General features: G+C 35.9%; 2 protein-coding genes across 2 annotated transcripts; both read left to right on the plus strand.

The window, feature by feature from the left end:
• The first annotated feature begins 5,239 nt into the window (after positions 1-5,239).
• LOC149795245 (uncharacterized) lies at positions 5,240-16,575 on the plus strand. The gene is made up of 2 exons (XM_089964968.1): positions 5,240-7,126; positions 12,225-16,575. Exons 1-2 carry the CDS (start codon positions 6,505-6,507, stop codon positions 14,639-14,641), a joined length of 3,039 nt encoding a protein of 1,012 aa, XP_089821094.1. The 5' UTR covers positions 5,240-6,504; the 3' UTR covers positions 14,642-16,575.
• LOC149795246 (uncharacterized) lies at positions 7,129-8,487 on the plus strand. The gene has a single exon (XM_089966199.1). It carries the CDS (start codon positions 7,129-7,131, stop codon positions 8,053-8,055), a length of 927 nt encoding a protein of 308 aa, XP_089822325.1. The 3' UTR covers positions 8,056-8,487.
• Positions 16,576-23,711: the final 7,136 nt, after the last annotated feature.

Genomic DNA, 23,711 nt, shown 5'->3' on the forward strand with positions numbered 1-23,711 from the left:
GTTCTTTTTTCACTCATCTGACACGGTTACATAAAAATAAAATAAATATATCAGGAAGGTACAGATGATGCATTGCCTTGTTTTAATATAAACCATGAATATGTGCATATTCAGTTAGGCTAATAGAGATTATTGAAACCTCAATCACAAGAACAAACAAAAGGGCGCAAGAAATTTAAAATTTCTTGTAGACATGAAAAAGATAAATCAACATTTTTAATATTTGCAACGATGTAGAGATGTGCTCTCTGAACTGGATGGTGGACATTTTATATAAGCATATAGATCTAAGTGGAAATTGTTGTTGTTGTTGTATGGTTTAACGCCATTTTTCAGCACAAGATAGGTTATACATGGCGGCCAGTATAATTCGTGGAGGAAGAACCCTGGAAAACCGCGGGAAAAACCACCGACCCACGAGAAGCTACTGGCAGGCTTTCTCATGTACCCACGTTAGCCGAGCCTGAGACTCGAACTCACGCAGACAGAGGTGAGATGGCAGTGATCCGTAACGGTGAGCGCTTTAGACCACTTGGCCACTCGGCGCCCCTCTAAGTGGAAAAAACACTGGAAATGAGAATCAAAACAATAACATTTTAACTTGTTTATTAGGACCGTGAGATGTAACGCATATGAAACGATACATGCATCTTTACTTCATCTCAATGATCATTAGTTATATATCTTTTTTTCTGAATTGTGCTCATAAGCTAACAGTTTTTCGTTTGTATTGGTCCTATGTTTACAACAGACAGAAAAAGGTCAACTTAAATCATAACGCATGTGAATATGAAAAGTGTTTAAGTTTTTGCAATGAAAAGAGGGTGTGTACAAGTGTGAAAACTGAAGCAGCACATACAGCAATAATAAATCGATTTTGTCAGTGTATTCACACACACAAACACACACACACACGCCGAGCTATCAGAAATCTGAATTAATTAGATACACGAGAGGTCAAGAGGCGAAGAAGGTAAATTCCGACAGGTCAAACATTTTTACGACTGACACAGATCAAAAGTATGTTCAAGACTTTATGATGTGCTTTCATACGATATTAATGACGCCATCAGATATTTATTGAAATATTTGATAACTTTTCACAATAAAAATGTCAGTAATTTGCATTTGAATGAAGAATTCCAATAATTTGCCTTTGAATGAAGAATTCCAAAAGTCCCGCTTTCCACCAACTTTCGTGCTAAATCATCCATTTTGATCAAACCGCATCATATTCATTGCCCATCTCTATGTTTATTTATTGATCGATTAGTCGACTGCATTATCAACCCACACGGTCATAGAAAAAGGTTAACGGAGGGTAGAGCGGCCTTTGGACATTTTAATAATAAATAATATGTTTTAGATCCATATTATTTGCTTTTATCAACGTGAAGAAAGACATACAAATACATACAAATGGACAAATGCGTTAAATAGATGACATGTATTCCTACTTACAAATATGTCTACCGTACAAATCTTGACAGGATATTGCGTCTTTGTATCAGGATATAGTGAACACTGTATTAAAATCCTGTGGGAAGTTCAACCGTTATGAAAACCCAGGTTAATATAGGTTACTTGGTGCAAGTTTAGTTTTCTTTTTTTATCCGTATTCCTTCCCTTATACATTAGACAGGTTTTAATGAGAGAGAGAGAGAGGAATTTCGAAGAAATTCTGCACCAAATTTAATTCTTTTAGAAGACTAGGATCATTTACATTTTTATCGTTGTTTTATTACAATACTATTGAATACTCAGTAGAAATTCGTTACAGATTTAGATAATATAAAAACGATAGTGTATGGTTGAAATATATCGAAATTTTGAATCAATATTTATATATGCGTATTAATGCGCAACCGTATTGGTATATCAAATTGATTTATGCCAACACTTTACAAGCCATGGTATTTTTATTTTTTTAACACACACACACACACTCACACACACTTGTGTGTATACATACACACGTGTGTGTGTGTGTGTGTGTGTGTGTAAGATGTATGCTGTATCATTGATACACCACGAGGTATATACATTTTTCATTAAAAGCAAACGAGGCTTGCCGAGTTTCCTTTTCATGAAAAATGTTACGACGAGTATTATATCAAAGATACAGCGCACATAATATAGGTATACTTTATTTATATCACATACAAATACACATACTTGCATTTCAACGCAGTTAAAAATGCCTACAAGCAAATGCTTATTGACGGAGTGTATGAACTCTGTGTGTTCGCTACAAAACGTAGTGTTTAACCTTTTGTGAACTGAATAATCGTAATCTTCTTTTAAAATTCACTAAGTTGTTTCTTTAAGATTTTGAGCTTCTATTTTCATTCATTTTGATTGAATGTCTTTCACATACCTGCTAGCATACTGAAACGAGTTGGAAATGTAAACTGAGCCAAACGAGGGCCCAGCAACAGGTAATTTAAGCATTTAAATGCATTAACATTTCATCTAGATCATTATTATGATTTCGTTAACATTGTTACCAACCATACAATTGTTTATGTCCTTCATTTTTATCTTCCCACTTTCCCCAGCTTCGAGTGACTATATTGTTTCATCATTGATGGTTCCATAGACATCGTCGTAAGAAAAGACAAGATAAAATACGCCAGGCTCGTTTTTTAACGGATGTTTGCTGGTATCTTTCACCGAAGGAGAATGGGGGGGGGGGGGGCGTTTTTGAGAAAATGAATACCGTCTTTACTCGTGTACAAGTCAAATCAAACTACCATCCGCATAGACCAGAATCTGCCGTCGCATAATCCGCCGACGTATCTAAGTCATTGCACCTGTTCGAAGTAGTCAGCAGAACGAACAACATTAACCCGAATCTGCCGGATCATTAAGCGACAACAGATCAGGGTCTATGTTGTTTTCACCTGGATCCGACTTGTAAGCGCGTGTATGCACATTAAAGAAAATTAAAAACACTTTAGTTTCTTTCAACTTTTTAAAATGTTGATGACGTGTTAGAAAAATTAAACATTTCTTAAGTACCACGTAATATACAGCCTTCAAAATTTAATCATAAAGATCTATATAGATGCCAGTGAGCCTTTTCGAGGATTTTGTTAATTACTTAGATCTGAAATTAAAATAATTTGAAAGTTGAAGTTTTTCAATTAAGTAGCTTCCCTCTGTATTTCAATAGCTAAAACATGAAATTTATTTTAGTAAAAATCCTGACATTTTTCACCAGACGCCATCCCGAAGAAAATAAAATAAAAACAAAAGAAAAATAAATGTGTATACGATATATAATGTTTTAGATGATACGGGGACCATATATAGCTGCGTCTATTTACCAAAAGCCGCTTTTTTGTTTCAAACCTAATTTGTTCATAAATTGTCTCCACAATAATTCTACAGTTCGGAATTGTACGGTTATCAAGCATTCACTGCAACAAGTTTCAGTGCACTTTCTTGTACTACTCAAGGGGTATAAGAACCTTTCCATAAAAAGAATTTCCTGGCTTTGCAGCTGTATATCACTGCTATCCTTTATACGAGTCTCGCTCTGTAGTATAAAGCAATGCTATTCTTTATACAATGTAAAGCTCAATATTGTATGACATTGCTATCCATTTTACGAAGTCTAGCTCTAATTTTATAGCACTGTTATCCTTAATACGAAGTCTAGCTCAGCTGCTATCCATTATGCGATGCCTAGCTCTGTATTATATAGCATTGCTATCCTTTATACAATGTAAAGCTCTATATTGTATAACATTGATATCCATTTTACGAAGTCTAGCTCTAATTTATATAGCACTGTTATCCTTAATACGAAGTCTAGCTCAATAATATATAGCACTGCTATCCATTATCCGATGTCTAGCTCTGTATTATATAGCAATGCTATCCTTTATACAATGTAAAGCTCTATATTGTATAACATTGATATCCATTTTACGAAGTCTAGCTCTAATTTATATAGCACTGTTATCCTTAATACGAAGTCTAGCTCAATAATATATAGCACTGTTATCCATTATGCGATGTCTAGCTCTGTATTACAAAGCATTGCTATCCTTTATACGATGTATTGCTCTCTACCAAATAGCACTGCTATCCTATATACGATATATAGCTCGATTTTTTTAATATAATTTCTGTCTCTGTTTATATATAACTGCTATCATTTATACTACTTCTCACTTTAAATTATATAACACTGATATCCCTTGTAAGATGTCTACTTTGAGTATATACCAATGTTGTCCTTTATAAGAAGTCTAGCTCTGTATTATATAGCACTCTATCCTTTCTACGAAGTCTTGGTCTATATCATATAGCACTGCTATCCTAAATACAATATCTAGCTCTGTATTATATAGAACTTATCATTTATACTATATTGCTCTGTAACACCTAGCACTGCTATCTTTTGTACGATATCTATCTCTATTATATAACACTACTATCCTTTATATGAATTCTATCTCTGTAATATGTAGCACTGTTGTCCTTTATACGTTGTCTAGCTCTGTATTATAGACGTCGTTATTGCGGATGTATTTATCGATTTATGTTATTGTGACAAATATATCTATCTACAACTATTACACTTTTGTGTCACTGGATCAAGTTCAGACTATGTAAAACTGCATAAGCAAGGTATCAGGATTTATTATTGAATCAACTTAATATGAGCTAAATTAATTTAATTGATGCTTTGCCAGCCTAAGAAATATTTTACTAGTTTTTCTTTATTATCAATACTGACTGTTTGTCTGCTACAACAGCCCTCACATTTCCGTTTTCTTCTCACTGCGTATGTCTTTTACGTAAACAACAGATCGCTATTACACAAACCGAGAAAATATTATATATTTTGCCACTTATAAAAACATAACTTCAGTTTTTTTTTATCATGATTGAATACGTGAAATGAATAGAGAAGAATGAGGGGAGTGATGGAAAAATGATTCATTTGAAGGTGATTGATGGCATGGTATATGTACTTTTCTCTTGATGCATCACTGTAAACGTTGCTGATTATTTATGATACGCTTCGCTAGTAGACTGACGACATTCGGTCGTTACAAATGATGATAAATACTTGCAGACATGTTTCAGACATAAGATGCTTTGCCACGGTCACTGCACTTAATAATTTCATGGTCCAAAATCTAGAATAAATATATTAGGACATAATTTTTCAGTACAAGTAATAAGATTGGAAATTCCTCTAAATTGTGTTAAGAGTAAGTTTTGATTAAATTGTATTAGAAGTAAATTGATAAATCATACTGATAGTAATCTTCTATTAAAATATATTGAGATTGAATCCATTTATTTCGGTATTGCAATTATATACTATTTAATACAGATTGCGCTCTTATGATCAAGTACGAACTGTCTATACATACATTTCCCTTGTATCCTAAAGTCGGCACACAAAGAAAAAAAATACATGTAAGCACCGCATTGCGGAAACCTAGAAAAATCATAAGCTATTACTAATCGCGCTGACGTTGTAGAATTATCTGTCTAATGACATACATAGATCCAGACAATAATCTGTAAGAGACTACGAAGCCTCGCCTTGAGATTCTGGCCAAACGCAAGAGCTAAAAGAACACGCCATATTTGGCGTTGTCTTAAGAAAGCGGGTATATTAAGCCCAGCCGCGGGTCGACACCAGTTTTACTAGCCAGAAACTCAAGCAGGCTCTGTCTTTTGCAGGTAAGATAACCGTCTATGTACAGCTTTCATAGTATAAGACTTTTTAGTGTTATAAGAATTTTTAGTGTTAAGATGTTAACCTAACATCAGTATGTTTAAACATTAGATTATTTAAATATTTTCTTGCTATTCCTTAATATAATGTAACGGAAAGTTTAATTGTTTGAATAACTTATATTTACTTATAACTATATTATTGATTATAGTAAAAGCAATGATCGTTACCAACGTCATACTCAGTAATAGTTAATTTAGAAATAAAATACTCTTTAAATAATAGAGTTTAATATGCTGACTTTCTAGAATAAATTCAGTAAAATATATTTCAATTACGGTATTAGTCTGAAATATTGAATTTTAGATTCTTTTGCTATCGTGAATTTACTCGATATTTAATTATCTGTATTAGATTCTAAACGGCAGATATTATACAAGTATGATGTTGGTAAGTGAAAGAATATCGTAGTTTTATATGTATTTCTTATATTCGAAAATTGAGCTTGTTGTAGTTTGATATTGAAATGTAAGTTTATATGTTGAGTATTTCAATAAAGTTTTGCTGGTCAGAAGCTCAAATAGACTTTTGTCTTTACAGCTCGATCCGAGTACCTTCAATTCCCCAAGAATGTAGTCACGTCTTCATCATCGAGTGACACTACATTAATGACTTGAACTTCCTTCCTTTCTTCTCTCTCTCTCTCTCTCGGAATTGAGAAACGGATTAACTTAGACTTTACGAATTATAAAACTCTTCGTAAAAGCTGGTGGAGAACAAATTGCAGAGAGAATATCATGAACAAAGGTGCCACCCCACACAACTACAACTTAAGAAACAGAATCGCCACACAGCTACTGAGGCCGTCAGATTTCACACCACCCAACTACGCCACATTAACCCCAGAAGCGACAGCGCCACTACTTCCACATGATAACCGCCTTATTCCATCGACGTCACTTCTGCTAGACGGTGCAGCAGCCATCTATACATCGCCCGTGACAATCTACCCACCTCTGACCACCTCACAAACGATTTCCACAAGCTCTACAAGTACCCTGACTACACCTACCATAGCACCAGCGATCCAACCTACGTCCGATTCAGATTCAACCAACCTAACAACGCCAACGACCACTCCAGTACTAGTGACCCAGCGCCCAGCCGAGTGTGCCACAACATCATTTGGGAGCCCCAGCCACCTAGATTCATTGTTGGACACAGTCTCACCGGTGTTCGTGACCCCTAAAAGTACTCTTTTTACTGCGAACTCATTAGACTTTACACCAACTTTACCGACTGTGCTAAAAGATAGAACATTAACGGCTCAGCCGTCTAACACAGGACACGTTACTTTAACACCACCTGAATATTATTCTAGGAGTGGTACGATTTTTGGAAACAGATTCTCAGAAACAGGTATGTCTTCATCTATTAAATTAGAAGTTTTTAATGGAGATCAATCTCAGAATCCTGTTAAATGGTTAAATCATTTTATACAATGGGCTAAGTTTTATGAACTATCAGAAGCAAAGATCTTGAATGCTTTTCCCTTTCACCTTCAAGGGCATGCTAAAATTTGGTATGATACATTACCAGAAAATGACATAACCAATTGGCACAACCTAGTCACTGCATTTAAGGCTAGATTTCACAATGACGATGTCATTTTAGATTTATCAATTTTGCAAACTCAGCAAGGGTCTTCTGAATCAGTTATGGACTATCTAAGTCGCCTTCTTCAAATTGCAACTAACAAAACAATTCCAGATCAAGTTTTATTAGCAGTGGCATTGAACGGATTGAAACCTTCCATAAAAAGGATTGTAATGACCCAAAATCCAACAAATATGGCAAATTTACGCCAAGCAGCAGTTTTAGCTGAGAAAGCCATGGCCACTACTGATAACACTGACCTGTCTGCATTTAACACACTTTTAGATGAAGTAAAACAACTCAAAGACGAAGTAAAAGTTTCGAATTCAATACAAAACCAGTACATCAATGCATACTCTCAATCTCACGCACTCGCTGACACCACAAAACAGCCATGTAGCCCTCAGAACTCACACTACCAACAGCGCGGTATGTATTACAAACGCAACACAAATTTTCCAGTACAACCACCGACGTTTCCAAACAAATACACTGACACTAGCTACACATCTCAATCATCACGTGGTTCGCGCTACCAGCCCAAACCACAAGGCCGTCCTCTCAACCCTTGTTTTGGCTGTGGCGGACAATGTACGTCAAGAGCAGTCTGTCGTGCACGCAATGTGCAATGTTATTTTTGTCGCAAGATAGGACATCTATCACGTGTGTGCATGACGACACGAAAACAATAGGGATACGTATCTCACGGGAGGACACAAACCTGTCGTGAGTATCACCAACAGCAACAAATCACGCTAGTCACACCTATTCACAAAAATCTAGTACCAATTTTTGTTAGAGACAAACCAACAAATGCATTAGCAGATACAGGCGCAACAATCTCGGCCATCAATTTAAAATTTCTTTATCGTACAGGAGTAAACTCTAGTCAGTTTCAAAACTCAAACATTTCTCAAATTATTGGAGCCGGAGGTGAACGTCATAGTGTTTCAGGGTTGGTTCAACTTAATTTGAAAATAGGAGGCATACGCTTCTCTCACTCATTCTATGTAGTACCTAACTTAAATCATTCAATTATTTTAGGTATTGACTTTTTGACTAAACACAAAGCTGTCGTGAATTTAGATAGACAAACGCTCTCTTTGTTAGACGATACGGTAACCATAAATTTAATTCATAACCAGGCTGGTTTGGCACGCGCCACGAAACACAGAGTGATCCAACCTAACTCAGTCAGTACAATTGCAGTAAGTATTAGTAAAATTCCCAAGGGAACGCCTGTTTTACTAGAACCGACTTACAGTATGTCAAACTCTACAATTATTCCAGCTAGAACACTTTTAACAGTTTCTAAAAAGAACTTTTTACAAATTATTAACCCAACTCCAATGCCAATGCAAGTACGTGCCAATACAGTATTAGCATGCGTCGATGTACTACACCCGCAAACAATATTTACCATTAATGAGGACACTTCTGATAGCAATGACACACCTAATATCATGAATACGCAGTCTAACAAATCACAAGAACCAATCAATTTTGACTTACACTCTTCAGATTTAACAGAAAATCAAAAACAAGAACTTCATTCGTTTTTGAATCAACATAGGGATGTTTTCGCAGTAAACTTAGATGAGTTAGGCAATACTAATGTGTTCACACACCGAATAGAAACAGGTGACTCTATGCCAGTTCGTTGTCAACCTTACCGTGCGGCACCGCACATCAATAAGGAAATTGATAGACAGGTAGAAGAATTATTAGAACATCAATTAATTGAACCTAGTTCATCTAGTTATGCATCCCCAGTTGTATTGGTCAAAAAGAAAAATGGTGACTATCGTTTTGCTATTGATTATAGGAAACTTAATCAGGTGACACAACCGATGACCTTCCGCCTCCCTCGATTAGAAGACGTCATCGATGCAGTAGGACAAACTCAGCCATGTCTTTTCAGTACTTTAGATTTAAATTCAGCATTTTGGCAAATTTCTATGGACCCACTATCAAAACATAAGAGTGCTTTTATAACATCACGTGGTCTTTACGAATGGAATGTAATGCCGTATGGACTCAGAAATGCCCCCGCCACCTATTGTGTTCTTTTAAGTCATGTTCTTAGAGGGATACCATGGTCAACATGTCTTGCATACATAGATGACATCATTATTTTTTCAAATTCATTTGAAGAACACCTCAAACATCTAGAGCTTATATTTGGACGTTTGCGACAATCAAACTTGACACTTAAACCGCCAAAATGTGTATTTGCAGCATCTGAAGTTGTTTATCTTGGTCATAAATTCTCAACAAAAGGTATCAAGGTAGATGAATCCAAAATAAATACAGTTACACAATTTCCTGTTCCTAAAACACAGAAAGATGTTAGGAGTTTTCTAGGTTTGTGCAACTACTACAGAAAATTTGTTCACGGTTATTCTACCATAGCAGCACCATTAAATAAATTGTTGACAAAGGACAGTTCATTCCATTGGACAGATAAGTGTCAAAAGGCATTTGAAACTCTTAAGACAGCTTTGACTTCAGCGCCTATCTTGGCTTATCCTGACTTTAACAAACCATTTAGGCTCACATGTGATGCTAGCGGCACCGCTCTAGGGTATATTTTGTCTCAAATAGGGACAGATGACAAAGAACATGTTATAGCTTACGGTGGTAGAGCTTTAACAGACGCTGAAAAACGATGGTCAGTTACAGAACAAGAATGTTTAGCTGTTTTGGAAGGTATCAGAACATATCATGTTTACCTATCACATCAGAAATTCACTGTCATTACAGATCACAAAGCATTAGTGTGGCTTAAGACAGTTAAACACACTTCAGGTAGATTAATTCGTTGGTCACTTCGCTTGCAAGAATACGACTTTGACATCGTGTACACTCCAGGACATAAAAACACAAATGCTGACGCACTCTCACGTCGACACTACGAACAAACTGATAACACTCACAGGGAAGCGGAGAAATCTCCAGATTACATAGACACACAGACTACTCAATCTGAGCCAGCTGTTCACAGTATTCAAAAAGAATTAACAGAAATTACATTTTACTACACAAACGAAGATATTCCAACTCTATCCGCAGTACACACAAATGACACTACACTTAGTGATTCTCCTTTAGAACCACCAGATATTGCTCAATTTCAGCGCGAGTGCCCTGATTTCAAGGACATGTATGTTTACTTAGAGCAAGGAATATTACCAGAGAATATTCGTCGCGCAAAAGCTATTCCGTATGAAGCAAGTCAGTATGAACTCGTCAATGGTGTCTTATATCATTTTTTCCAGCCTCGAGCAAAACACAAAACTTCATCAGATCAACTCATAAAACAAGTTGCTTTACCAACAAATTTGAGACAGATGTTCTTCTGTCTTATCACGATTCAGAAGCAGGAGGTTGTCATTTAGGTGTCCAAAGAACATATCAAGCTATCAAACAAAAATACTTTTGGCCTAAAATGTACCAAAATGTTTATGATTACATTACATCATGTTCTCAATGTCAACTCATTAAACGGGACACAAATGCTCGAAAGGCTCCATTGCACCCATTGCCTCCGGAAGACGTATTTTCTCGGTGGCACATGGACATTTTGTGCATGCCAAAAAGTAAGGAAGGCTACCAGTATATCTTATTGGTGACAGATAGTTTGTCACATTGGTGTGAAGCCTTTCCCTTACGTACACAAACAGCAACGGACATCGCCAATGTTTTGTATAATGAAATATTCACACGTTATGGTGCACCGCGAACACTTGTCAGTGATCGGGGACGAAACTTTATGTCCCAAATTGTATTAGCACTCTGTGAACTATTTCAAGTAACACGTCACCATACCAGTTCATATCACCCTCAAACTAATTCCGCGTGCGAACGAACGAACAGCACCATTAGTCAATCACTTAGAGCGTACTGCAGTAAATAACAAGATGATTGGCCGTCGCTATTGCCCAGCATAATGATGGCATTCCGAATGAGTCCAGCTGTCAACTCAACTGGTTATTCGCCTTATTACATAGTATTTGGTAAGGAAATGACTTTACCTTTAGATGTGTCTCTTACACCTAAAGAGACTGTCCAGAAACAAACACAACAATACATAGATCAGTTAATCCAAAGATTAAAAGTAGTTCAAGAATTAGCTAAAGCAAACACCCGCGAAAAGCAAGATACAACAAAACAGAGGTTTGACCAGAAAGCAAAGGAACCGCCCTTTCGTGTTGGAGATTATGTACACCTACAAATCGCACACATACCGGTAGGGTTGTCAAAAAAGCTTTACCCCCGATGGGAGGGCCCATATTACATCACTCAATTAGGTCCGAATAACACCTACAGATTACGCCGTTGTTCCGACAATAAGGAAATGAAATCATTAGTACACGCCAACAGGCTTAAGTATTATAAAGACCCAAGGGATTATCGACCGCTAACCCCACAAGCAGCTAACGCACCCCCTCAGTCGATTCAGCCACGACATGATCAAACGAGCAATAGTCAAGCACCAACTGACAATGGTACAGAATGGTACTCAGTTGATAAACTTTTGAAATCTAAATGGATTTCTGGGAAGAAACATTATCTGGTCAAGTGGACCGATGGGTCCACACCATCATGGCAACCAACAGAGAATGTTTCTCAGGCATTAAAAGAAGCATTTCACAGAACACGCACACAATCAAATACACGTCGTAAACGACTTGGCCGAATATTTCGTCATTGAATTCAATACGAAATTCAGAAGGAAATTTCTTCTTAACTGGGAGAGACAATTCTAGTCCTTTTCACCATTCCATCAGTCTCTCATGCCTTCTATTTCTTTTTCTTCTCTCGCCGGCAAATCTCTCAAACTTCTTCTTTTTCTTTAAAGGTATGGGTGGAATGTGGATTTGGGTTATAGGACTGCTTCTTCTGACTCTGAATCCAGGGTCTGCAGTGGATGAGCAAAGATTGAACTATGGAGTTATCTTCCAGTCTCTCTCACCAGTATATTGTTCAGCTGATAAGTGGATCCACACCTTTCAAATACAGCTTCCAGAAAACATTTCAGTCGAACCTATAGAATATTGTGTTAAAAATGTACGATGTAACTTCAAAAATGCTCTTCTCCAGCAATTAAATGCAATACGTATTACAATGAATGCACAGTTTAACTCAACAATCTCATTAATTAATGAGTTAATACCAGAAAGTGTTTTTCAGTCTTCAAACGTGTCAAAAAGAGCAATTTTGCCCTTTATTGGTGAAATAGGTAAAAACCTATTCGGTCTGGCTACAACGGGAGACGTTGCCACATTAGCAAGTCACATAAATATGCTGACAAGACAGAATAATAAAATTCTCGGTGCTCTTGCTCGACATGGAGGTGATTTTTCCTCCTATATTTCACAAGTCGATAATCGATTCAATAATATGTTAAAGGCTATTGGTCGCAACTCGCAAACGCTTTTATTATTAGAGGAAGCGATGGTAGAGAATGAAGAAAATATACGTCAACAATATCAGAAATCGGAAGAAGTCATTGCCGCGCAAATGCTGGAATCTCGGCAAATTAGGCACGAATTAGAGAAATTACAGTTAGCAACAGTAGAATTGGCAGCAGGCAAGTTACCCGCCGTACTGATTCCACCTCATGTTTTAGCAGAATCAATCAATCAAATCGAGACCATTATATCTACCGATTATCCAGGATATTCCATAACGCCGAAAGATCCGCGTTACTATTATCAGTTTGGGTCATTCATAGCAACGCGTAAAGATCGCGACCTATATATTGCGCTACAGATTCCTATCTCGTCCCGACAGCGACCATTCGAAACGTATCGAATTCAATCGTTTCCAGTCCCAATTAACGCATCATCAACACACGTTACACAATTACTTGATTTACCTGACATAATGTTAGTATCTGATGACCATCAATTTTACACAACACTAGCGTTATCGTCCTTAAATCAATGTACCGGTAAGGACATTTTACACTGTAATATCCGTCCTACACTTAAACCATTGTCTCAGCCTGAATGTGTCAATAGTCTATTTTTGGATGATAAGGCTAATATCCATCAGACTTGTAACTTCCGTTTTATGACAAACCGTGTTGTACCACATATTCTTGATATTTCTTCAAACCAAATATTAGTCTACCTCATAGACGAAATAATATTAGAATGTCAAAATCAACGTCGAGTTATTAAGGGTTGTAGTTTTTGTATTATGAACATCCCATGTCATTGCGCAGTTGTTACCACGTCGATGACTTACGACGGACATATCACTACTTGTACTGACAATTCGACAGAAGTTACTCAACTTCACCCAATTAATTTAGCACTTTTACAACAATTCTTCAATTCTACACACTTAGCAGCCATCTTAGGTAACACATCTTTTGACAATCCTTTGACTATTTCCTTGCCTGAATTCAAATTGTACGAACACCAAATGTCACAATTTTTCGCTACAGATAGGGAAATTGATTTAAACCTTAAGAAGGTAGCCGCACGCGCTAAAACAGATCAAAAGATCTTTTCGTCCTTGGCAGAAACAATGTTAAGTGGAGAAATTTCAATTGACAATGATTCTTGGTTTGATTCTCTACACATTATGACTATAATTAGTTTTTCATTGTCGATTCTTAACACCTTGGTGATTGTTTGGCTTATATGGCGTTTTAGAGCATTGTCAACTGCACTGTTACTTGCACATACGACAAAAGCACAATCTACAGTCCACTTCCAATATACCATTGCACCTACGACTTCTTCCCCTGATTGGTTTACTACTGTTTCTGATGTCCTTACATGGGATCATCGGATCTTTTCAGTTTCCATCATGACGTTTGCAATTGCCCTGGTCCAAGTTTATAAATGGATTTCACAGTCCAATGCACGAACTAAACTTCGTCTTGAAATAACTACGGGAGTTCAATGTGTGATGGTAGATATTCTTCAGCTTAGCCTATGTCCCTCATATTGGAACATTACTGGACCATCGATGATTGATAACCTTCATGTCACAGGTTACCTTCGACCTCGATTGCATGTCACATGGACAGGTTTTAAGCTCACCAAAGTGAACAGTAACGCTGAACTAACCATGCCAACCTCGTTCAGCATCGACATCGTATCCGCATACAAACTTCGTTCAATATTTAGCCAACCCTTCTGTGCTCACGTTATTTGGACACACCATGACATTGCGTTTCCACAACGCTCGGACGGAAGTATTTCGGAATGTTCTCCTCAATCACACCCTCTCTTACCACCTTACACTATTTTACCGTAAATACACATATATGTGCCCAAGTCTTACTTCCTAAAAGGAAAATATGACCGTTTTTTCTTGATGGGTTACAGAAAAAAAAAAAAAAAAAAAAAAAAAAAAATAAGAAAATAAAAGGTGATTTCTAACAGATATTGTCAAATGTTCCATCCATTATATGGAGAATCTTATTAAATATTTTGAAGAAAGAAAAACAAAATACTCCTTATTGCATTTTTGTTATTTGATGCTTTTTTAGTGAGTATTTTAAATTACTCACTGTATCTTTGTATTTTACTAAGTACGTTGCAATGATTTTTCTCATGGTAATTTTTGTATTTTACTAAGTATTTTGCAGTGATTTGTTTCAGTGTATTTTCAATTTTAATGAATATTGTACAGTGATTTTTACAGTGATTTTTTCTTATTGTATTTCTTCAAACTATGCTGAGTATGTTGCAGTGACCTTTCTCATTGCATTTGATGTACCTTACCGACTATTCTGCAGTGATTTTTCTTATTGTATTTCTCAATTTTCCTGAGTACCTTGCAGTGATTTGTTTTCTCATTGCAATTTTGTATTTTACTGAAAAATTTGCAGTGTTTTTTCTCTCATTGTACCTTTTTGATATTTTATGAATACTTGCATTGTTTTTCTCATTGTATATTTTGTATTTTACTCTATATTTGCAGTGTTTTTCTCATGTATTTTTGAACTTACAATATGTCTCACAATGTTTTATTATTGTATGTTTTGATCTGTCACCTTTTATATTCTATTTATGAATTAATTTTTTTTTCTCTCGAGCCTCGAGGACTCGGCTCAAATGAACCGGAGGGTATTATTAGGACATAATTTTTCAGTACAAGTAATAAGATTGGAAATTCCTCTAAATTGTGTTAAGAGTAAGTTTTGATTAAATTGTATTAGAAGTAAATTGATAAATCATACTGAAAGTAATCTTCTATTAAAATATATTGAGATTGAATCCATTTATTTCGGTATTGCAATTATATACTATTTAATACAGATTGCGCTCTTATGATCAAGTACGAACTGTCTATACATACATTTCCCTTGTATCCTAAAGTCGGCACACAAAGAAAAAAAATACACGTAAGCACCGCATTGCGGAAACCTAGAAAAATCATAAGCTATTACTAATCGCGCTGACGTTGTAGAATTATCTGTCTAATGACATACATAGATCCAGACAATAATCTGTAAGAGACTACGAAGCCTCGCCTTGAGATTCTGGCCAAACGCAAGAGCTAAAAGAACACGCCATATTTGGCGTTGTCTTAAGAAAGCGGGTATATTAAGCCCAGCCGCGGGTCGACACCAGTTTTACTAGCCAGAAACTCAAGCAGGCTCTGTCTTTTGCAGGTAAGATAACCGTCTATGTACAGCTTTCATAGTATAAGACTTTTTAGTGTTATAAGAATTTTTAGTGTTAAGATGTTAACCTAACATCAGTATGTTTAAACATTAGATTATTTAAATATTTTCTTGCTATTCCTTAATATAATGTAACGGAAAGTTTAATTGTTTGAATAACTTATATTTACTTATAACTATATTATTGATTATAGTAAAAGCAATGATCGTTACCAACGTCATACTCAGTAATAGTTAATTTAGAAATAAAATACTCTTTAAATAATAGAGTTTAATATGCTGACTTTCTAGAATAAATTCAGTAAAATATATTTCAATTACGGTATTAGTCTGAAATATTGAATTTTAGATTCTTTTGCTATCGTGAATTTACTCGATATTTAATTATCTGTATTAGATTCTAAACGGCAGATATTATACAAGTATGATGTTGGTAAGTGAAAGAATATCGTAGTTTTATATGTATTTCTTATATTCGAAAATTGAGCTTGTTGTAGTTTGATATTGAAATGTAAGTTTATATGTTGAGTATTTCAATAAAGTTTTGCTGGTCAGAAACTCAAATAGACTTTTGTCTTTACAGCTCGATCCGAGTACCTTCAATTCCCCAAGAATGTAGTCACGTCTTCATCATCGAGTGACACTACATTAATGACTTGAACTTCCTTCCTTTCTTCTCTCTCTCTCTCTCTCGGAATTTAGAAAAGGATTGACTTAGAGTTTACGAAGTAAAACTCTTCGTAAAAAATATATTGTCTAGAATGGTTTTATTCGCAGTCTACAGGTCAAGAAGTCATTATGAAATCCACACCTTGTACTGTTTGAATATTTTGCATTTTGATGCTTGCTTCTAGATATTTCTGCACAGACGACCCACAGGTATTGATCTCTCGTCGAGCTGGGTCTTTTTAGCAAGAAAATATCCCCATGTGAGATTTTAGTGAGAGCTTATTTATGAACTGAGTTGCTTATCATTTAAAAAAAACCACCATATTTACAGCTGCCAGTGAGTATATTGTTTGAGTATTATAAAAGTGTGCTTCCTTTTACTTCAGTGTTTCGATCCATATGGTCTGATATACTCGGAAACTAAGAAAATATGCGTGATGTGTTAAAATAATATCGCAACATTATGCTTTGTTCTAAGGAAGCGGGAACTCTTTTTTTCTTCTAAAGAGATTTTGTAAACGTGCAATTTTGAACTAATAGAAAGAAAAATTATAAGTTTGTTGTAACATTCCATTGAAATGAAATATCAGTTATACTTGCTTAAATGTTGATTCTTCGAAACATCCCTACGTGGAACACTTGTTAAGAAAAATTCATTGCATACCCATGAACATATGTTGTACATTATTTGAAACAAAAAAATTATATAACTTAGCTCATTATGTTCTCTGGGTTTATATCATATACTTCAAGTATGAGGTACCTCGACAATACGTCTTCGTCAAGCCGTATATGTCGTACATAACGACGCACGTCATGCTGCTATGACACCATCTGACATTTTATGAAATAATGGAAACATGCAATTTTCTTAATATCTTAATATGTGTCATGGATGAAATTATGGAATGAGCTGAGTAAAGAATACAAGTAGAATATTTCTTTTTGAACATTTTTTTATATATTTTTCCTCACAGTAATGTATGGAGATATGATAATTGATGGTACCTTCAAGTAAAATACGAAAAACACATCTTACGTGTACCGTCCGATATCTCGAGTGGTCTCGCTATAAAGCTCCTGTCACGTGCTAAAATGACGTACAACCTAGATACCAGACTGTGTACTTGTAATAACTTAGGATTACCTAAAACGTTTCTTGTGAGCATTCTAGTATATAGTAAATTACATTGTCATCGATTTCTATGGAATGAAATACAAAGTTTGTATAATTAGATAACATTGGCTTACAGCTTAGAAACAAGAGCGATAAGGTTAGTTAGAATCTAAATCGTGTAATCACCAGATGCCGTTATCTCAAGCGATAAGCAAATACATTTAAATAAGTTAAAAGCCCCACAAAAACATTGTTCGTAATATTGTGGTGGATAGATCCACGCCTTAATAATATATTTTGTGTCAATTTTTATGACTTGAATAAATCGGTATTGTGCAAAATAGCTACCAAGCGTTTACATTAAAAGAAATATGTTCATTCTAAAGCGCCCGAGTAACACTGTTTTAGGTCCTTAACTACATTAACGGGACCTCGATTTAGACAGAACTGCTACATAAATACACAACCCTGCACAAGGAAGATTAAATATATTCACATATGTTCGTTGTTTTGTCATTTGTATATGTCATCGCGTAATTCCTTCCTCGATTTCACCGCCATCGTGGCTAAATGATAGTTATTATCCGCATATGAACTCAAGAAACTTATGACAGCGATAAAAAAAAAAAAAAAAACATTAATTCTATAAAAATTATTTTATTGGCTAAATTAGCTCAGTGTTCCGTGTTTTATACTATATATGTAACAGGTCTGAAGTTAGATTATGTACTTTCACGTTGTACCAGTGGCGTAAGACAATCTGCTCGATGTACGCCCTAACTATATTGCGTTCTACACATGTGCTCTACCTTAATATTTTAATTTGTCCCTGTTGATTTTACAAGAGACAAGTACACGTACAGGCTTTGCTTTATCCCGTAAATCTCAACAATAATGACTATACAACAGGAACAGATCCAATGACAGATCTATAACCGGTAGAGACACAAAGTATAATGATGGCTCAAGTAATACAAATGTAGGCCAACAGTCTAGAAGAACTGTTAATTTCGTGATCCTTGGTTTTCCTACAAATCAGAACCTTGATATAGCAGCAGAAAGGGTGAACAGACCACATAATCCGAGCAAAACGCATTTTAGACAAAAAAATCCGTGCTCATAATATAGGTCATACCACGTCTACAATCATGTTTGTCCCAAACAGGATTGTAGACAAACCCTTTCTGCTCTATCCAAATATTTTATCAAGACCTACACGATATCTTGTTCTAGGATCGTGCAAATTTATTGTTATAAATCCATGCGGAGTAGCTTGCGCTCGTGAAAAGAAATTTCTGAATTTATTATATCCATGTCACCGCTGCACCAAGTTTGATGAATATTTCTCATCGTGTGTGTGTCTACGCCATTAAACACAACTAAAATATTACAATTATCTCTGATCACTTTTGGTATTTGTGTATACCGCTGAGTAACATAGATCACATCTGTATTTTTATGTCTGCCACGAGAAAATATCCTGGCTGGATTTGTTTGTTTATCTAGCATCACATCATCATACACAACTAAATTATTAATAAATCCGTCTAAAACATCTACGGACGGTGCTTCATCAATATCTGTTATAAAATCAATAATATTTTCACCGTCATTTATTAATCTTGAATTTTTGTTAAAGTCTTTTAATACTTCATAACACCTCTGATCATCAGCGGATGGTGCTACCAAATATAATTTATCCCATTTCAACCATCTCATTATCAAATTAAGTAGTAATTGCGTCTTGCCCGATCCAGATGGTCCTATGATAATCATTCGGATGGAATTCGGTAACGCAGGGTGGTGTTTAACTGGTTCTCGTCGCCGAGTTGCTGAGAAATCAGTTATATCCATATATTTTATATCATGAATCTATATTGTTTACGTTGCAGATCTAAAACTCCAACTACTGATTTAGCTACGGTTACAACAAAAAATAAAAAAATAGCGTATGGTGGAAAATATTCTATGTGTGGTAGAAAGAAATTTTCATTTTTGCCTAATAAGCGCTGTGGTGATATTGCTAAAATGATGTCAAAGTTTCCGGGTGCTCCATGGCCTAAATACCCAGGAGAAAAACATCTACCAGGATATAATTATTGTGGTCCTGGTACCAGACTTGATATTAGACTTGATAATCAGGATCAACCAAAACCAGGTGAGTATCCTATAAACGATCTTGATCGAGCTTGTCAGGCTCATGATGTAGCTTATAAAAATGAAAATCTACAAGACAGGCATATTGCAGATGTTAAATTAATTCATGCGTTAAATTCTATAAAAAATAAAAATATAAGAGAAAAATTAGCTAATTGGTTAGTAAGATCTGCGATGAAAGATAAATTAGCGCTTGGGTCTGGTAATATATAATGGAATCAATTTATTATAATCCAAGATGATACTGGAGAAGCAGAGCAGCAATTGGTAAACTTGCTGATGCAGCAGCGGTTAAACATTCTGCTGCTGAAGCGTGGTTATCCAGGCAAGCGATATGGCAAATTTACCTACCACCACCGAAACGAATTCAGTACGCGTATTTTGATGTTAGCGTTCCTAATGAAGTTCATCAAGCAGATATTTTATTTTTACCACATGATACTGTACGCAGAAAGGCATACAAGTACGCGCTAACTGTTGTAACTGTTGTTGATGTTGCAAGTAGGTATAAAGAGGCAGAGCCGCTATCAACGAAAACAGCATCTGAAGTAGCCGATGCGTTTGAGCGAATTTATCAACGAGGACCATTACGATGGCCACAACTATTACAGGTTGATCCTCGTAAGGAATTTCTTGGTCCAGTGTCATCGTTGATGAAACGACATAATACCAAAGTACGACGAGGGCATACTGCAATTCACCGTGATCAGGCAATTGTAGAGCGATTTAATCGAACACTTGCCGAGCGGTTATTTGGATATCAATACGCGAAGGAATTTATTCAAGATAAAAGATCTCGCGAATGGGTTGCAAGATTACCAAGCGTGATAGCTGCGTTAAATAATGAGATCGCACGAACAACCAACATGAAACCCATTAATGCAATTACAAAAAAAATATACCAATACAACGAAAGGATATTGAAAAACAAAAAATACTGGGTGATGTTACAGTTAGATATTTATACGAGCCCGGCGAACTCGAAGGTGGTAAAGCGAGAGCGACTGATCCTATCTGGAGTGTTACCACACATAAGATATCCACCGTGACAAGATCCCCAGGTAGACCTGCAATCTACATATTAGATTTGGCTGCTCCTCAATGTGGATTTACAAGTGAACAACTACAAGTAATTCCCGAGGATACACAACTACCACCCCGATCACTTAACTAGCGCCTCTACGTCGATTACACTCGAGACAGGTCAACATCACATTTTCTCGTGTATGACCGCGACTATTATCTTTTCTGTCTACGGTAAATTCTCTTGAATCATTATTCGAATACATCCACAACATTATACAATTACAACTTGCGCAATGATTATTTTGCTGTTGTTTTAACTCAGTAATAAATTCAACATCAAGATCAAAGTCGCGTTTATTTTTTTTTATCAGATTGTTTGTATCCGGTTAATTTTTTTCTTGTTATATCACCGTCGATAATGCTGGTTTTATTCACGATTTCAGGAATTATAATTCTCCGTAACTGAGATATTTTTCTAACCCTTGATACCGCTAAATAGACTAAATTTGACCACTCGATACGATCGTCTACAATCCAGACTCGTGTTTCAGAAATAGTTAATCCCTGAGACGAGTGGATCGTCATAGCGTATCCCAACACCCATGGAGATTTGTCAGCGCGTAATGCATCTTCGACCACACTGATATCAACAGCGACAATATCATTTGATACGAGATTTTGTTTTTCAGTCTGCCCTGGAATATCAACATTAATATTCTGTTTTCGTGTATCTGATGGTCTATAACATAACGGTACGGGCAATTCTGAATATTTTTCTTTATGCAGCTGAAATAACTGTTGTTGTAAAGCGTCTCTGATTATTTTCCTGCTTGCTACTATTAAATCGTTGGGTCTCCATAAATTCAAAAAATCGTTCATTGAGGTCTCTGAGATCACTCCGCGTATTATTTCACACTGAATTTTGTTTGATTGTAATCTGATTAATTTTTTAAACTCTTTTAAATTTTCATCAAGAGCTCTATGATCATCATCTATTTCTTCGTAATAATCAACGAAATTTTTTAACCAATCATGTGAAGATGGTCCAACAAAAGGCGGCGGCTGACCATGATCGCCACACATTATTATAGCAGTATTTTTCGTCAACAACCAATCAAGAAACATTTTTAATGTATTCAATGACACCGTACATATCTCGTCCCAAATAATTATTTTAGGTATATATTTTTCTCCCATTCGTTCAGGAGTCCATGTATCCCCGCGCCACCGAAAGAAACTATGATACGTGCACGATTGTACTTGCCGTTGTTTCATCTCTCGTGCAAGTCTATGTGTGGGTGTCAGCACGATCATATCTGAATTTCTAAAAACATTAATTGCTCGAGTCGTCTTGCCGCATCCACCAGGTCCATTAAGATATACTGTCTTATATCTAGTTATTGGATCACTCACTGATGGCGCTTTCGACATTTCTGATATTTTATTACCCTTACGATAAAAATCTCTCACTGGAACATCTGCTGTTTCTGTATAATTGTGTAATATTTCTTTTTTTATTCTCCACGAACTCCATCGTTCATCACTACTTATAAATTCCATAACAGATTCTAAATATTTACTCGAAATATAAAACGAATCTGTTGCGACTCTGACTGCGGTCTCAGGAAATCTATTAATCATCGATAATAAATTTATAGAAACATAAGCCAACATAGAAGATCTTAGATGAGTATACTGTGGGGAGACATCATTTATGTAACTAACGATCGTACCTAATTTTGTTCCGTCGGATAAATAAACACTTTCTCGATTTACAAATATATCTCTCGCTGTTGTATCAGCAATTATAAAATCGTATTCGGCATCATCTAGAATTAATCGTGCGTAATGTATTTTATTATCATATGCACCACCCTGAGTAAATTTACCTATAATTCTTCTACCGAGATCTTTTGCGGTTTTTTCGTTATTTTTAAGTTTAATCTCGAGAATTTTAGGAGCTTCTTTGATAATATCATCTTCGGAAACACCAGGATATTTTTCCTTAAATTCCTTAATGACTTCATCGAGACTGATAGAATCTGGCATGGGTAACCAAACTTCGGTCTGCGCGTGATATGATATAATTGCCTCACTGACAACCAACGATGTCAGTACCGCACAATCTAGCATATATTGTAATAAAACTATGGGCGCCCAACGTTTTTCATAAAAATGTCTACCAAACCAAACATAACAAATTTGGTGGAGTTTTTCGTTAAACTCGAATGATTGAACACAAGCGAATCCAGTCAGATCAAAATCAGGTAATGGTCCATTAATTGCCACTCGCGTCATCTCGTTTGTTGGGTGACCAAATCTTTTAAAGTACACAGAACAATCTCCGTATGCTAGAAAACTTCCCGAATAACATGCAACCATATCAACCGAAATAACATCATTGTAATTATATTTGGTATTCCACAATCCGCCGTGTCCATATTCGACGCAACTTGCGCGTACGTCTTCGAGTAAATCAAATCGTGTTGGTTTCCATAAAAAAATTTTCTCTAGCGAAATGAGCCGCAACAGATGGAACGGTAAAACAATTAGTTAGTAACTTGTCAGTATTTTCCGTGGAGTGCTTGCACTCTAAAAACTTCTCCGCGAGATTTTTCATCTCGTCGTGGAGAGATTCTGTTAGATATATTTCACCGTTCGGACTAACAAACTGATCAAATCCACCTTCCTCATTACTTTTAAATAACCATACCGATACAGGATCG

This window comes from Sinohyriopsis cumingii, chromosome 7 (assembly GCF_028554795.1).
Source record: "Sinohyriopsis cumingii isolate HCF-2022 chromosome 7, ASM2855479v2, whole genome shotgun sequence".
Lineage (NCBI taxonomy): Eukaryota > Metazoa > Mollusca > Bivalvia > Unionida > Unionidae > Sinohyriopsis > Sinohyriopsis cumingii.